The 16,736-nt window shown below is 44.4% G+C and overlaps 7 protein-coding genes across 7 annotated transcripts; 1 reads left to right on the forward strand and 6 right to left on the reverse strand.

The window, feature by feature from the left end:
- Window positions 1-255: 255 nt before the first annotated feature.
- On the reverse strand, window positions 256-1,055 carry I203_100392 (uncharacterized protein; the record flags this gene model as incomplete). The annotated part of the gene is made up of 3 exons (XM_019149007.1): window positions 256-464; window positions 588-737; window positions 863-1,055. 3 exons carry the CDS (start codon window positions 1,053-1,055, stop codon window positions 256-258), a joined length of 552 nt encoding a protein of 183 aa, XP_019001534.1.
- Window positions 1,056-1,383: 328 nt separating this feature from the next.
- On the forward strand, window positions 1,384-2,397 carry I203_100393 (uncharacterized protein; the record flags this gene model as incomplete). The annotated part of the gene is made up of 7 exons (XM_019149006.1): window positions 1,384-1,397; window positions 1,459-1,468; window positions 1,593-1,612; window positions 1,784-1,819; window positions 1,913-1,994; window positions 2,067-2,163; window positions 2,330-2,397. 7 exons carry the CDS (start codon window positions 1,384-1,386, stop codon window positions 2,395-2,397), a joined length of 327 nt encoding a protein of 108 aa, XP_019001533.1.
- Window positions 2,398-2,938: 541 nt separating this feature from the next.
- Window positions 2,939-6,235, reverse strand: I203_100394 (uncharacterized protein; the record flags this gene model as incomplete). Its single annotated transcript, XM_065516631.1, has 14 exons — window positions 2,939-3,034; window positions 3,120-3,249; window positions 3,363-3,468; window positions 3,541-3,681; window positions 3,752-3,829; window positions 3,889-4,267; window positions 4,328-4,458; window positions 4,522-4,651; window positions 4,722-5,123; window positions 5,227-5,368; window positions 5,435-5,550; window positions 5,623-5,676; window positions 5,751-6,052; window positions 6,142-6,235. The coding sequence occupies 14 exons, from the start codon at window positions 6,233-6,235 to the stop codon at window positions 2,939-2,941; spliced, it is 2,301 nt and encodes a 766-aa protein (XP_065373449.1).
- A 759-nt stretch (window positions 6,236-6,994) lies between these two features.
- I203_100395 (uncharacterized protein) lies at window positions 6,995-8,239 on the reverse strand (the record flags this gene model as incomplete). The annotated part of the gene is made up of 6 exons (XM_019149004.1): window positions 6,995-7,115; window positions 7,183-7,271; window positions 7,347-7,668; window positions 7,735-7,796; window positions 7,876-8,022; window positions 8,084-8,239. 6 exons carry the CDS (start codon window positions 8,237-8,239, stop codon window positions 6,995-6,997), a joined length of 897 nt encoding a protein of 298 aa, XP_019001531.1.
- An 897-nt stretch (window positions 8,240-9,136) lies between these two features.
- Window positions 9,137-10,105, reverse strand: I203_100396 (uncharacterized protein; the record flags this gene model as incomplete). The annotated part of the gene is made up of 4 exons (XM_019149003.1): window positions 9,137-9,488; window positions 9,555-9,625; window positions 9,692-9,835; window positions 9,941-10,105. The coding sequence occupies 4 exons, from the start codon at window positions 10,103-10,105 to the stop codon at window positions 9,137-9,139; spliced, it is 732 nt and encodes a 243-aa protein (XP_019001530.1).
- Window positions 10,106-11,521: 1,416 nt separating this feature from the next.
- On the reverse strand, window positions 11,522-12,944 carry I203_100397 (uncharacterized protein; the record flags this gene model as incomplete). Its single annotated transcript, XM_019149002.2, has 7 exons — window positions 11,522-11,642; window positions 11,711-11,802; window positions 11,943-12,279; window positions 12,366-12,427; window positions 12,529-12,690; window positions 12,781-12,839; window positions 12,884-12,944. 7 exons carry the CDS (start codon window positions 12,942-12,944, stop codon window positions 11,522-11,524), a joined length of 894 nt encoding a protein of 297 aa, XP_019001529.2.
- Window positions 12,945-13,608: 664 nt separating this feature from the next.
- Window positions 13,609-16,358, reverse strand: I203_100398 (ATP-dependent RNA helicase DBP2-A; the record flags this gene model as incomplete). The annotated part of the gene is made up of 9 exons (XM_019149001.2): window positions 13,609-13,792; window positions 13,850-14,002; window positions 14,077-14,107; window positions 14,710-14,801; window positions 14,863-15,813; window positions 15,872-15,959; window positions 16,064-16,081; window positions 16,161-16,275; window positions 16,356-16,358. 9 exons carry the CDS (start codon window positions 16,356-16,358, stop codon window positions 13,609-13,611), a joined length of 1,635 nt encoding a protein of 544 aa, XP_019001528.2.
- Between the last annotated feature and the right edge of the window lie 378 nt (window positions 16,359-16,736).

A 16,736-nucleotide genomic window follows, 5' to 3' on the forward strand; every position in this document is an offset into this window, starting at 1 on the left:
TCTTTCCAGTAAAGATGATCGAGCTAAGATTTGTATTGCTGTCTCTGAATACCCCTCATGAATATACCTGATATTTCACAAACCAATTGCGTGGGTAGTGAACTCTGTCAGAGATAATGATACTGAATTTAGTCAATCGATGAATGGATGAAAGAAATGATTGGGTAGCATTTGGTGAAAGCTGGATACATAAGTAACAAAAATCCTTTTACAACTACGAACACATCAACATTAACGTCCGCATGGAAACCTGAACTAAGCGCTACCTCTCTTATCAGCCGTGCTGAGACATCCTTCCACAACATTCAAAAGGTGTTTATTCTCCAAAGCAGCCTGAACTCTCTCTTTATCGTTCAATTGCTTGTTCACCGCATGTTCAGATTGATGAGTACCGGATTTGATTCGGATATCCACACGATAGCGAGGAGGTAGAGCTCGTAGAAGACGGACTCGGAGAGAGAGGCCTATCTCGATGACAGATAATTAGGATCTCGGTCTGTGTTTACGGTATATGATATATGATGACACCGGGTACAAATACGAAGATCATGTGTTGATGAAGTGATAAGTAGACCGGACGAACTCACCTATCAAGGTTGACATTGAACAATGTGGGATGGTCGGTGTGAGATATACCAACACTCTATTACCTGCTACGTGAATATCATCTTGGTTGACTACTCTCAAAGCTTCGAGTGATACGGGATGTTCGGGATCGGTGATTGATCGTAGAAGATCTATATGAAATATGTCAACTACTTGTATCGATTCAATCCCCAAGAAACTCCTTCATCCGTTTGCGTCTCAGAGAGTTGATCATTGAACTAACCCCCTCTCTGTCCAAGGATCCGAGAATACTCACCATAAACCTCTTCAGAATCTATGTCCTCCCTCTCTTCCCCCGATCCGCTTCCACTGGAATAACCCAATTCGTCTTCATCCGATAAAGCATCCTGAGACCATAAACTCGCTTTTCCCTTTTGGATCCGCTTCGAAGTTTTTGAAGTGGTGGGAGCGAATATCGTAGGGTTGTCGTTATCCAATTTTCTTGACATTTTGTGCGTGTAACACTACGATTGGGATGATATAGCTGGAGTCATTGAGGATGATGATTGATAATAATTGTCAGAATGCAGAGTGAGTAACCTGCTTTGCATCCCACGTGGCTGCGCTCCTAATTCGCCACTTTACGTTACTCCGAGTTGAGCCGTTGTATGAGTTACCCATATACGTATAATTCCGATCTACCTGCATAACTCACACTGCAGCATCCCATCTCCACCAATTGAAGTTATTTTAACTCTAAACAAATACTCAGATTCACCTATTCCCATACTCACACTCACCACTCAACAATCATATAAAAGGTAGAGATAGATCACAATGGCCGAGGACAAGTGAGTGAGGAATCCGCCTGAAGCTCTGATAATGATGCTGATAGTCGATTATGATGTACAGATCTTACGTTGTACGTTGAACTTCATCTCTCATGTGTGTGAATGGAACAGGACCATATGAGATCGGTGGACAAGAGGATGATCACATGGAAAGGATGGCGTACTGACCTTTATAATTCATTTTGCGACGAACAGCTTCAAACCGCTGGTTTCGAGTGAGTGCTATCTCTATCTCGCACACGATCATTTAAGGGATGGAGGGCAAAGACGGGATCGGATGAATGAGATTAAAACAAGATCGACAAAGAAATCCTGTGATGCAGATAGGCCGGACGTTCAGTCTGTGTTGGCGAACGTATTGCTGACCATTTGGAATCGTCTTACAGCGCTCGATTCCCTAACCAGAACCAAACCAAACACTGGTATGTTAATAAACGTTAATTGAAACAACGAATAGGAAGAGGATACATAGACTGACAATCATTATCTGTTATTTGGATGCTCCGGTTTTTCAGCTGGGTGAGTCTTGATCTTTGTCTTCCCTCTCATCCTTCAGTCACAGGAGATATGTTCATCTTAAATGGGAGTGGTGTCGATGTCGATACTACAACCCAAATCTACAATCTCAGAAGAGGTTGACAGCTAATCCAATTTCGAACCCGTCTATAGCAAAACTTTGTAGACTACCACAAATGTGTTAACGCCAAAGGAGAAGAATTCGCTCCTTGTCAACAATTCAAGAAAGCCTACCGAGCACTTTGTCCTAGTCAGTTCATACCTGTCATCCCTTACGATATTGAAGATCTTGACTGATGATATTGGTCTTTTGACTTTTCTGCTTATCCTTCCATCTCGTATATCCTATCTTATGATCAATAATATTCCGACTCATCTCACTTCTCTTCATCGACGGATTTTACTCGAACGTGTAGACGAATGGGTTGGTAAATGGGATGAACAAGTTGAAGCTGGTACTTTCCCAGCTTCTCTTAAACCTTAGATTGAGGTCACATCTCAGTAGATTAGATCTTTCAATCTTATCTTATCAGCGTATAAGCGGAAATGAAATGATATAAAAACAAAAAGAAATAATCTGGACCGTGTTCATGTTGGATTGATAACAGGAACATTGGGCATACAATGAATGTTACCCCGATTGAAGCTGTGAAGAGGGAAAATCGATGTCACTTTTTCCGCTCCATCGATCAACACTGAGGGACATACGTGTTAGATCGACCATCAAGTCCATTGCCATTTTAGTCGAAATCACATCAACCTACATTCAACACATCCATCTACGACGACCTGCAGTATCCATACTCATGGTAGTAATTGCCCTTTGACTACAATACATATAAGCCGAAAGCGTAACACATCATAGAAAAGGGTATAATTGAAATATCACTGTTCTAGGTATGATTTCATATATGATGATCAGACCAATTATACATAAGAACATGAACACTTGATACTGTCCTACATTGTTTGAAAGTTCATAAAACATAACATAACATCGTATTCACATTCGACTTCTAGGGAATCTACGCCTGCGCAGATTGTGGTTGTTCACCCTCTATACTACCTCCATCTTCTTCGACGAAAATCTCATTATATTTCTCTAAGATAGTTTCGATTGCCTAGATGATATCCAACAAAAGTACCAATCAGTCAATGTAATTTACAAACGTTTACGGTTATTGATATACGCTTTGGTCAACTCACCTTACATTGGAAACTCATATGTTCCAAATTCAATCCACCTTCTTCCGGAGGGGCACCCAGCAGTGTGGGGCCAAAGACTATAGATAGGTTTGATACCGACATCTGATTTATCGATTCTTTCCTTCGTACACTATGATGAACGAGGGAACGTCAGCTTGCCTTAGCGGGATTGCGCTTAAATGTGTCAAGATCTAGGACCAAGAGATAGGTGGGTGTGTTGATATACAGAAGGAATGAACTGACCGATCCAGATGACCCATGAAATACTTCAGTGTCGCATAATTAGGATCAGGCAACTCATTGACCTGTTCATGCAATCGAATATGGCGCAGTCGATCATTATCGTACCCTGTGAATATTGTCAGTTTCAATAACCATCTGACCGAGCCGTCCATCAGAGTGAGATCGATGGATCACTCACTCGCAGCTTCGATGAACGAATGATACAACCCATAAGTCAGGAGGGGTTCAGGTAATTCCCTAAACCATAACTTCAAAACACCTGAAACTACATTTATGTCCGCCGACCATTCATCTGACATCACATCGATATTATCTATATCTGCATGAGGAAACGGACAGAATCAACGGTAAGCCCCTTGATTTCATCTATATCAAATGACATGGCTCACCTTTATCAAGAGCATTCTTGAGCGCCTGCACTCTCGAAGTCGTCCCAGATAATCTATATATACCCATAGATTCCAAACCTATAACCGAAAGATCATCAGCCTTCAAGTTATAACATTGATTAACGTCATCGACCCACCATAAGCTTCTATCGCTTGAGCGCACTTTTCGACCACTTTCGGCACTTCCACCCCATCCCTATTCAGCTGTTCATCTAGATCTACACCGAAAGTAGCGCCTGTCGAAGCAGGTATACCAGGAGGTACCCATCCTTCCGAAAATCCATTATCGTATGTATGATTTTGACCCGGATTCTGTGGTTGTTGGCCATACGATGCGGTATTTTGCATTGATGGGAAAGGGTGGGTGGTACCATTTGTAGAAGCTGAGAGAGCAGTCAAGTTGGAACCGATCGATATTTGAGATACGTGGGATGATTGAGAGGAAGATGATTGTTGAGGTTGAGGTTGCGAGGCGGCATCGACAGATTTTTGGATATGTGGGGGAAGAGGCGGTAACTATACGAAAAACACATAAGCTAAGATGTTTTATGAGCAGAAGTATCAACAATAGCTTACAAAGCCCTCCTCATATGGTCCATCCCTCCTAGGTCCCTTCGGCGTGCCCCTAGCAACGGCATAATTCTGCATGTACGACTTGAAGTCTGTTCGATTATCTATACTCTCATATATCGTCTTAAGACCGGGTCCTATCGTATTCAATGACAAAAAATAAGCACAAGCTGAAACATTGCCATCTCTAAACAGCTTACCTTCGTCAGCCGCACTCATTGGGTTCAGAGTGGTACCCTCGGACACTAGCGTTGATTCATATAGGAAAGCATATCTTGTCAGGTGGTATTGAGTTCCAAGATCAAGTTCATCCGCGCATTCCTTGAGCAACTGCCATATACACTCTTATTAGCTGTTTTTCCCCCAATCCAGATCAATGAAGGGGTCATTAGAAGCTTACTCTGAGGATTTTAGGTAACTGGAAATTGAAGTATTCCTGCCTCAACGCCTGACTTTCCAAGACTGCTTTTCTGAACGTTTCGCTCGCCTGGGCCATCCGAGATCTGACATCATCTTCCTGTCTTTGTATAGAGCCTGCTCCCTTGCCCTTGAATAACAAACCTCCTTTGGTCATTGCTTTCCCTAAAGCTCTCTTTCCACCTCCCTGAGGATTCGAAGAAGTCGACGTCGACGATGTAGAAGCGGAAGACCTCATTCCAGCATCCTTGAATGATTCACCCTCTTTAGCTACGAGAAGTCTTTCTAGTTCTTCCGCAGTGGCATCGAACCGGCTTTTGGCTTTATCCATGACCGTCTCGGATTCTTGGAGAATTCCTTGATATCGCGCACCATTATCTTTGTGCTGTATCATGGAAAAAAAATCAGCTTGGCCGAGCATCCATATGAAGTATGCAAGACTTGTAAGGTGGGTGATAGTCTAAGTAGATCAGAAAAAAAGAACTCACAACTTTCCTCATCTTTTCACCTTCCCTAGCCAGACTCAGCAGCTCCTCACTCATCTCATTCAACCTCTGCGAAAATCTAAGTCTATTTTGGGCGAGTTGTTCCTGCAACTTCAACCCGCTTTGATACGAAGATACGAAAGTACTGTGATACAAGTGAAAGTTAACTATGGCGACTCTCTCGAGAGGAAAAGGTCCAAATTGAGCTCACCCAGCTTTACAATCCGCCCTTGAATATACATCTCCCGTAGTTCTACATAGCTCAGTAACGGACCTCGCATATTTCTCTTCTATCTCTGATCGGGATCGAAAGAAGACTGCTACTTGCTACAAATATTATTGAGCAGGATGTAAGCTATTACCTCCTGAAAGCGGTATAATCAAGAAGTGAAAGCTTACTTTACAAGATGCGATGCTCTGTTTTATCCTATCTGCTAACAACGGTAGGGCGCCCTATCCAAAGTCACTGTGTAAGCCATTCAACGTATCCACATATAAAGGAAATGAGAGTAACGATGGATACTCACGTCAATCTCACATAATCCTCGTAGTATGCCTTCATCAAACCCAACGGGAACAACGTCCTCCTGAGCAGCGGTCTTTACACTTCCCAGACTACCCATTCCACCTCCCAGGCCGGATGACAGCCTTCTATCGTTACTTAGACTAGGACGCGAAGCATTTGCTGATTCGGGGTTCGATATGGTATTGGCATGATGTCGGTTGTCCTGGTGGTGGTTGTAATGCGAAGAGGAAGTTGCGTTGCTAGAGGAGGATGCGTGGGGAAGTTGGGGTTTTGTAGGTGATGGTGGTTGAGGTGCATCTTGGGCTATATGAACGCATGGCCAATCAATATCTTCCCTATAACAGAGATGACAGTGGTCATCTAAGCTTGGGCTAAGTGTAGGAGATACTCACAATACTGCCTTGACCTATATGAATACTGATCATCGTCCATCCCTCCTGCACCTGGACGTTTAACTTCTACGTATCCATCTGGATACTGTTCCATCTTATATCGCTCTTTTCACTTTTGGATTCAGAACTCTATGCTCTATTATGATATTTTTGTTGTTGACGGATGTATAAAACGACTGATGAGATTATTGAAATCCGAGTGAAGATGGCGTTTCACTTTCAGTCAAATGAATGGGATATGTGGGTTGAAGGAGGCGTAGTTAGCTGTCCTTTGAGCCAAGGTATCGCTTTGGCGTGTGATGTGTTCGGAAAAGGTAGTGATGGCAATGATGCTAGTAAGATGAGTCTGATGGTCGTGTGATCTGCGTTGGTGATGTATAAGATGTATAGAGTAGAGTCGCTTCTGATCATCAATTTCAACATGACATCCTCTTGACAAGAGTCAGTCACTTTTACGCGTGGCGACGACAGACGACCAGATATCAGACCAGCTCAGAACGGGAGTATTCTGGAATCAACACCTGTATGTGGCAGTGTAAATCCATGCGAAGAGTTAGAGTTTTAATCCGTTCAATGCATGCGACGCAGATTTGGGACAGGCCCTCATGCACATGATCGAAGGTTGAGTATGCTACTAGTGGGACTGGGACGACAAGCGTCGGCCTTTCTGGGTTCAGTAAGTCCCCAGGGGATTCATTGACGACGAACGACTACTGCGTTTCTTGAGCATCAACCTGAATTATGTTCATTGTTCGTAAATGAAATGCATATTGTCCGTTTCGAGCCCAAAAGAGTATAGAGGGAGGTAGGAAGTGTGATCATAGCATGCGAAAGCAGTTATTGGGTCGGAACACTAAGCTATGGGCACACAGAGACCAGACGCCAGCTCGTACCCTTTCTTACAAGCGAAAGCCTCGCATTGCGAGTTACTGCATGTGATAGCACCGAGAGCAACCCCAGGTAGAGTTGAACAGCTGTACGAGGATTCCACAATATAAGCGGCCAGTCAATGAACGAATAGGATAAAAAAGTAGCACTCACTCAGTTCCGAGAGTGACATTGGAAGTAGCCTGGTATTCGCCGTGCAAACATCCTCCGCACGACTCAAGTTCCGTTCGAGTATCGACACACTACGAATCGAAGTACAGCGTTAGTCTCGTCGTGCACCGTGCAGTACTGTAGCCTGTAAGGTCCAGATTACTCACCTCGTAAGAAGCTGAACCGGGGACGACACAAGCTTTATTACCTTGAGGACAGAGAGTCTGACTTTCTCTTTTGAGTTGCAACAATCTCTCTTTCATCATCCTCCTCGCTAGATCACTGGCAGCGGCTTCTGCAGTATGCGTGAAAGTGTACCAGGTATAGGTTCCACAGGTGACTTCATTACCACTACCGCCTTGGATAGTATTGGGAGCATTGCATCGACAACCGAAAGAAGGAGCTAGAGCGTAGGGGTTGAACATGACCGAACCCTCTGTGGCACATGATGCGAAACATTGTTCGAAGTTGTCTACGTTGTCTGGAGCACTACATTTTTGGATGGTATCGTCAGTTATTCGCCAAGATAGTATACAGAAGCGAGCGAATATTTACTTATCAGTCTCCATATTGGAATAACAACCTTGAAACTCGAAAGTAGTCTTGAGAGCGTAAGTCTACACAACAAACCAACAAGTCAGCTACGAACCCGATGGCAGGCCAAAAAAAAAGCGAAAAACGGAACGATGGACTTACCTGGTAATTCGCGGAGTTGGCGCAACCGCCTTGGTTATCTGCACCTTGAACGTATCTATTGGCAGTTTGCGAGGTAGAAGAACAATAACAATTCCCAGTGGAGCTTTGGTACAGCATGAATGGTGATCCCACCTCTGAACATATGCCCTATGGCATACAATATACCGTATTAGTCCTTGAAAACGAATCTTCTGCGACTAAGACTCACGGTGCATAGACCCAGAGGAACATCGATTTCGCTAGCTTGTATCGAAGCATCATCGTAGCTGCTTACACATCCTGTGTAGCTGGCAGCGCTGACGTGCAGAGCCACTGAAGCGATGAGTGCAAGGCCAGAGAGGGTGAGCTTGTTTGAAAGGAACATGATCAGAAGTAGTAGTTTATAAACGAGTGTGAGTGCCAATCGGCGAGATGAGTGGCAAGTTGGATTTGATGGAACAAGGTGGAGATATAGAGTTGGGATGTGGGTAGGGATAGTCTGCATGGACAACGAAATCCATATAGGCTGCTATATATACCTTGTCGGCTTCGTTTCCGCACACTACGACAGACAGACCGAAATTGTTTCGAGTAAACAACAGATAGAGAGATCCATCAGGCCAACATACTTCCCAGAATTGCATTCATGTGGCTTTGGAACATCCTCTGAGATCGTCTTAGGGACTGTTTTGGCTAAAGGTGTTGATTAACCTTAAGTTACAGTATCCATCAGTTCGACGATAATGCAAATAAACTTCCGCCAAGCATTCCGCAAATCAATGTTCCATTACGTTATACAAAGTTGACCGGGTATTTGGTTGGTCACTCATGCACATCGAAGATACAAACAAGTAAACAGATCCGAAGTAAAGCCACTGTCCGATTTGACTACTCGGGAAGTTTCTCTTCATATAGATCAGGTAGACTACAGGTCAGATATATCGGTATAAGGTGTTGAAATGATCATTGAGAATTCTCAAGAGCACTTTCTCCACTCCTTGGGTATCACGTCCCAGTGCTATTCGCCATTTTTCAAACATAAGTTATATGTTCATTCAGACATAAACAAGTTTGTTGTGAAAGATACAAGGGATTTTCGAATAATACAGATTTTCAAATATGATCGAACTGGAAATCAATCTGGAATTCGGGGTCAAGCAGTGAACGAAAATTTGAGGGTCATATGATACAGTGTATACAGGCTACTGTAATTGAGAGATCTAATCGGCGTACTGAGGTTACCATTGAAACAGGGTCCATTTGAGCAGAAACAGCTTTTCAACTAACACCCAATCTCTTCGATAACAGTCTCAACCACCACGTTCGTAAGATCACTCAACGTGTCATTCGTGTCTTCCTCCTCCTCCCGACATTCCTTTTCATGTTGATCAAACGCCATCTGCTTGTCTAATCTTCTCTTCCCCTCCATGCGTCTTTTACTCAAGGACCTAGAGTAAGCGAACCAAGCGTATTCACCACAAGTGGTCGTACCGCCTCCTGAGCTATTGATATTGGAACCAGGATCGCATTTACAGTCGAAAGTGTTGGTATCAGAGTCAGGTGAGAAGATCACTGATTTTGAGGATGGACAGCTGGCAAAACATGCTTCGAGAGTTGGTTTATTCCCCGGATGTCTGTCATCATAAAATCAAACAGGTTAGTATCGATGGGAGGGGTGGGCAGGGGGAAGTGGGATATACTGGCTAGTAGTCACTGTGGTATAACATCCTTCGAGCTTGAACGACATGATGGGATCTTTCATAGCGTATATCTATATTGATAGCAAATCAGTGTCTTGGAAGGACGAAGTGAAGATGAACGGTGACATTTCGCTCACCTCGTAGTCGCTTCCTTCACATCCAGCTTGATCACCCGATCCATAGGTATATTGATTGGCTGAAGGTGTTACCGAAGAGCAATAGCATGTGCCGGTGTTATATTGGTTATAGAAGTAGGGAGTATTGAGCGAAGAGCAATAGGTCTAGTAATGCAAAACGAGGGAGTCTCAACATTTAATCTGGCATCATGAACCGAACAAAAAGGAGAAAAAAAAGAGACGGAGAGAGGTAGCTTGAAGCTCACTCACGGCACATCCCGCTGAAGTCCCTCCCGCATAATGTGCTTTGGGATCATCAGGTTGAGGTTTGTATTTGTAGATATCTGTACATTCAATGAAGGTGTATGAAGATGCTTGTAAACTCGTCAGAGACAGAATAGCGAGGTATAGGGAAACGGAAATCGATCTTGTCATGGTTCCAATAGTGCTTAGATCAAGTCGATAGGATGTCAGTTGTAAGAAGTTGTGTTGTGTTATTTCCAGGAAAGAAATGGACGATCTTGTGGTTTCTGTGCGTCTTTTTATACCTTTCCTGCAACCGGTAAAGCTCCTTGCGTCGCAGTGTACATGTACAGGAAGAAGCAGGCGATTCGTTCACCTGCTCATGGATCAGCTGATATGACACTCTTCTCACTTTCCCACCTGATCATCAGCGATGGGAAAGATCTGCATCTGATTTCGAACCTTCAGCATCGTTTTCTTATCGTCAATGTATGAATATATTGCTTTACATGGCCATGGCGTTACATATGCGGAATGCACAAGATTCGAGGTTATAGACAGGCTCAGAGTCAGACACAGATGACATACATCAACGATCGAACGTAAATCTCTGTTCGTACTGGTCAGCGGGTCCATTAGAAGAGGAATTTCACTGGGAATTTGGAGTAACAATGTCACCTCCGTCGGCCCGGCTGTAGACGTCGTTATCTTGTGTTAGACATCGAACGATAACTTGTGACTGTCACTGTTTCTGTGACTGAGCTTTATCTTCATGTGAACAGGGTACCTGGCCTGATCTGATCTTATCGATAAGCATTCAGTAGAGGTCGAGAACGAGATATACGTGTTCAACCTCTTTGTGGATATCACAAACACCTCGTTCCTCACTGAAGATTATCGGACCCGACATCATTGAGATGTACAGTATGCGCTGAGTGATATTTTCGGATGTGGCAGTCTGCCGAATGAGCTTCGTCAGAAAAGACAAGCGTCGAATTGTGAATTCAGTTTGACGAAGTTTGTGATTTCTCTTCGCGCTTTCATAGGCACCCGTTATTCCCCCATCAAATGAAGACAACGGTCATGGGTGATCCGAATATCACCAGCGGTAGAGCCCGATGAATAAGGTATGAGGGAAGCGAGAGAAACAAACGGTTTGAGCTGTCATGACTTACAGCTATAGCTATGGCATGCATCAATTTAGGCAACCAGGTCAATCACAGACCGATAGTTATTTCGTGAGACGCTCGGCATCTCAGTTCCACTCTCTCTAACGGATCGAACAACGCACGAACCAAGTGATTAGCGGTCCGGAATAAATTGGCGATGGAATGCACCGATCAACAGCAGCTGTAGTGAAACCATACCCATGAAATGTGCAAGGGGTCGCCGATATAGGGAGCGACGATGTTTTCATTTTCATTCTATGGCCCAAAAATGCATTGATGTGGATCCTGCAACCACACATGTTTCTATATGATGAAAGTGCTTATATATATATATATATACTCGTGATTGTCCTTTTCTATCAAGTAACTTAGCTCTGATAGCAAGCGAAAAGTCATTTCGCCTTTTTCGACTTGCCAGCAGATCAGCTTTCGATGATCCCTAGATCTGCGATTCGCACTGCCCGCCAATCAATTCATACACTTGCTTACATGCGTGAGCTTGACATTTCGAAACTTGGCAAGTGCCAGCACCCAACGATACCCCGGGAAGAGCTGAGCAACTACAAAATTTTCGAATTAGTTTCCGGGTTCCGGACGAATAATAGCGATTGATGTATGGAAGACTTACTCTGTTCCTGTTGATGTGGTATTGAAGAAAGATCCATATTCACCGTAGATGCATCCTCCACATGATTCAAGTTCGGATGAGGTATCGATGCACTGCAAGTACGAGTGTCGAGTGAGTCAGCCTGGTCTTGCTTGCAAGTGACCCCTCCCATGTAAGTTAACAAGTCCAAGAGAGAAAGAAAGGATTCCTCTTCTATCATGAGATCCCAATCACGAGGGTGAACCCAACTCACCTCATAAGAGTCCCATCCTTCCACAGCACAAGCAATCAGTCCCTTCGGACAGAACTTCTCCCTCCTCTGCCTTTCTTTCCTAGCCACATCCAATTTCTCTCTTAGTTGTCTTCTCGCCAGACCCGAAGCGGATGATGCGGCACTATGTGAATATAGGAAGAACCCACTTTCCCCACAATTCTTAGGATCGGTACCTTGAGTGTTGGTGGGCGTCGACGATGCGGCACAAAGACAATAAAATTGACTGGTAGGTCTGTATACACTGAAAGCTGCTTGACCGTATGTTCGACAGGCGGTAAAACAGTCTCCTGGGGTGTTGACAAAGTTCGTAACAGACCTGAAACACAAGTAAAGTAAAATCAAACCTGTTAGCTTATGAGACTTAGTAACTAGTAGCTGGCGACGTATTGAAGAAAAACCCACGAAGATGGATCGGCACTCCCATCACACATACTGAAGGTGAAAGTAGTAGCTATCTTATATGCCTACATATATGTCATCGCGAATGATCAATCAATAAAGATCATTAGCTTAGCCCTTCGTATAATGACAAAGGACCTCGATCTGATCTGTATTGCAGGAAAACACTAAAAGTAGAATAGCCAGCTGCACAGTCACCCATGTTATCCGAAGCAGCCGAAGTCGAATAAATGGGAGCGGTCGGGGCCTGACTCGTACAGACGCAAGAAGACGATTGGACGTTGTAATAGAAGTACGGTGCGGAGTCTGCAGTGGGAGCACAATAATTCTATTGTCACAACAAACACCCAAAAAAAGTCAGTATTGTACTGTAATTCATAATTGACTTAGCGAATATAGTATATGGAGAGATAATCACATTGCACAGAGCTGCACTTGATACAGTCGTAGCATCTGGATCACCAGTGGTAGGTGAAACTACAGTTGTACACCCAACAAAGGTATATATGCCTGAGCCACACTGCTATAGAGCAGACCGACAAAGAGCAAGATAGTTGTCGAAGTCGAATTGAAGGATTTCATGGTGTCGAGACGAGGAAATTTAAAAGAGCGAATATTAGTCAGTACAGTATAATTAGTCTTAACACATTTGAAGAAAAAAGGCGTTATTCCAACAATCTTCCTCTTTACACATATATACATTCCTCATAAATTTACAGAACGCCATAGCGGATGAAGAGAGATGCGAGAATATCAATAACCGAACAGAAATGTAAACAAATAAACGATGAGGACGGGTGACATAACTTACCGGTAGAAAATCCTTTCACAGGGCTCACGTTGGAACGTGTAAGGTTAACAGGTAACGTAAATTGACCTACACGCTGAATATCCGCAACTCATCCAACCGAACATATCAACTGAGCCTTGTCTTATATTACTCGTGTTCACTTGATGGCAGGCTTCCAAATCCTTTGCATACTAGGGGTTTGGGTTCAGGTGGCATTGTTTTCCAACGGTGATTATGTTATGTCAAACAAGTCTGCATGATGGTCTATTGGTATATTCCTCAAATCACCTAATTGTCCTTAATTAGATGACTAAGATTGGAGCTATATATCTCTATATGGAACCGTATGGAACGGAATGAAAATGAGTAATATTACATGTATCTATAGCCCGGAACGTCACAGAAGGAAGAGACTTCCAAAGGCAGAGAGAAGGTAAGGGTCAGTACAGAAACTGTCTACCACCTGGAAGAATAACCTCCTCCTGAACCACCACCACCGTACCCGTTGGCACCGGAGCCATAGGATCCACCGCCACCACCACCACCATATCGTCCACCTCTACCACCTCGACCACCACCACCTCGACCTCTACCACCACCGCCACCACCGTACATAGCCATTTGCTCGAGCTCAGGAGAACTGAAAGAACGAGAACAACGTCAGCATGGATCAAAAATAGAGTTGACTGTTACTCACACTTCACTCTTGGACTCTCTCAAGATTTGAACAAGTTCACGAGCTTGCTTAGAGTTGTCAGCGGTGAAGTAAGTGTATGAGACACCCTTTCGACCAGCTCGACCGGTACGACCGATTCGGTGAATATAGTCTTCACAGTTGTTAGGGAAGTCACTGTGAGGAGTTCGGAAGTCAGCAATAACACAGACAAATATGAAATTCGTAGATGGAGAACATAGCAAACTCACTAGTTAATGACATAACCAATGTCCTTGACATCTTTGGGGCAAGATGCAATTCATCGATCGTCAACAAAAACATCCATTTGAATAGATGAAATTGGATACAGAACAAGCAGAAGGAGGAGAAGAAAGCACAGACATAAGTATTGTTCCATCATAGCAAGAGGCGGTAGCTTGGCCTGACGACTTGACTTAAAGGTACACAACTTGATGGCGCCTATCAATCACTGACTTTGAGCATAGCTAGAGAACGCCTGGTGAGTAATGCTTTGAACGACCAAGCTAGCACAACCTCTGAGAAAGGTAGAGGGATAGCTGTGCGGACGTTCAAGTCGATAGCAACTCGCGTTGGCGCTTTCGAGATCCTTGAAGGGGTGCTAGCGAGTAAAGACGGTTAGTTCTCTAAAGCAGAATTGCCGATCACTCTCAACATCGCCAAATGACGACGGAGGTGTGATCAACGCATCAGAGAACAAAGCGAATTGACGCATATCACCCCTGTCGGTTGAGGATCACTTGAGCGCACGACTCTTGATAGCTTTGCGTACAGCGATTGCGGATAAGGCGCCGGTGCGTTGAAGTCAAGATCGTCTTGCGAAAACGGAAGGGGTGGAACAGAAGTTAGGATAATCAACATACCGAGACCACGGGAAGCAACGTCAGTAGCAAGCATGATAGGACTTCGACCAGATTTGAATTCAGCAAGCACCCAATCTCGTTCGGCTTGTTGTCTATGAATGGATGAATGAGTATTAGCATTCAACCACAAACTGGGTGGACAGTCAGACTTACTTGTCACCGTGAATGGCTAAAGCGGGCCAGCCATCCATTCGAAGGAATTTGGTGAGATCATCAGCGACTCGCTTAGTAGCAATGAAGATAATGACTTTGGCGTTCTCTTTGGAGATTTGCTCGAGGTGACCGAGGAGTTTCTGCCTCTTATCGTAATCGGTACAGATCTCAACGTGTTGGGTGACGTTGTGGTTGGCAGTGAGTTCCATTGAACCGATGTTGACTTGGATGAAGTCGTGGAGGAAATCCATGGCAAGTCGTTGAACTTCCTTGGGCCACGTAGCGGAGAAAAGAAGAGTTTGTCGATCAGGTCGGATTTGACTGACAATCTTTCTAATTTGAGGTTCGAAACCCATATCAAGCATTCGATCGGCTTCGTCCATAACAAGGTAGGTAACCCTCTTCAAGTTGGTTTTACCGGATTCGAGCATATCAATCAATCGACCTGGAGTAGCTACACAGATCTCTACACCTCGTTGGAGATCTCTAATCTGAGGACCCTTGGGGGCACCACCGTAGATAGCGGTGTTTCTGATTCGAGAGGATTTACCGAACTTGGTGCATTCAGTTTGGATCTGCACAGCGAGTTCTCGAGTGGGAGCGAGGATGAGGACGATGGGGCCATCACCAGGAGCGAGAAGAGGTTGAGCGTTGATGTGGACCATAGCAGGAAGAGCGAATGAGATGGTTTTACCGGAACCGGTTTCGGCGACAGCAACGAGATCTCGACCGGAAAGAGCCATGGGCCAAGCTTGACATTGAATGGATGAAGGAGCTGTGAAACCCATGGATCGGATTTCGGAAAGAATGTAGTCGGGGAAACCAGCTTCCTCGAAAGTGGTGATAGGTCGAGGAACATTTTGACCTTGGATCTTCATGGTTTTCTCGGCTCGGAACTGATTGATTTCAGCATCGGTTCGAGCAGTTACTCGAGGGTCTTGAACGTAGAAGCTGTGCGTGTCGTTAGCTTACACATTGCTTTAGCGGACTTCAGTACGAGAAGACTTACTTCTTCTCAAACTTGGTAAGATTGGTGTGGTTCCAATCAATGCTGTGTAAACCACCACCGAGGTTACCCATTCTATCACCGCCACCACCTAGAAGTAACAAACAATGTCAGCGTATCCCGAAACGACGACATCAAGTCATCATCTGAACGTGCCTCCATAAGAACCATAACCCGAACCACCAGAATAATTACCGTATGATCCGCCACCGCCTGCGAAGAACGGGACATGATCGGTCACCTTTGGATTTTACACCGTAGGATCTGATTTGGGGATGTATGAGATGCTTACCATAACCACCACCACCACCTCCATATCCACCTCCTCCGTATCCACCACCCCCACCGCCGTATCCGCCGCCACCACCACCACCGTATCCACCGCCGTATGATCCACCACCGTAAGACTACAGAGGGGAGAAAGGAGTGTTAGTTGATTGTTCAGATGACAATGGGCAAGCAGTGGCGAAATGCTATCAATACGTACCATGTTGTTAGTAATCAGAAAATGAGTTGCTGGAGAGAGTGATGAAGAAAGATTGATAGTCTGTGCAATGTGCTTGGCTAATTTTGAAGTAAGATAGATGAAGGAAGGGAAAGAAGAAGAAGAAGAGATGAAACAGGCAGCAGTCCAAGTAAAAGGAAGGAATCAATGGGTGGGTGGGTGTGGTGTACCCTCGCGATCTTCAGAAAAAAATGAAAAATGAAAAATGATAAACACACACTGAAAAAACTTATCCCGGCGGAGACCTCCGACGAGCTATCTCTTGACCGCATATATTATATATATCACCGTCCTCTTCGGAGCGGCGATTCAAGGAGTGGCAGAACGTGGCACCGGTCGTCAGGAACAATTCTTCACACATGC

The sequence above is a fragment of the Kwoniella mangroviensis genome (genome assembly GCF_000507465.2).
Source record: "Kwoniella mangroviensis CBS 8507 chromosome 1 map unlocalized Ctg01, whole genome shotgun sequence".
NCBI lineage: Eukaryota > Fungi > Basidiomycota > Tremellomycetes > Tremellales > Cryptococcaceae > Kwoniella > Kwoniella mangrovensis.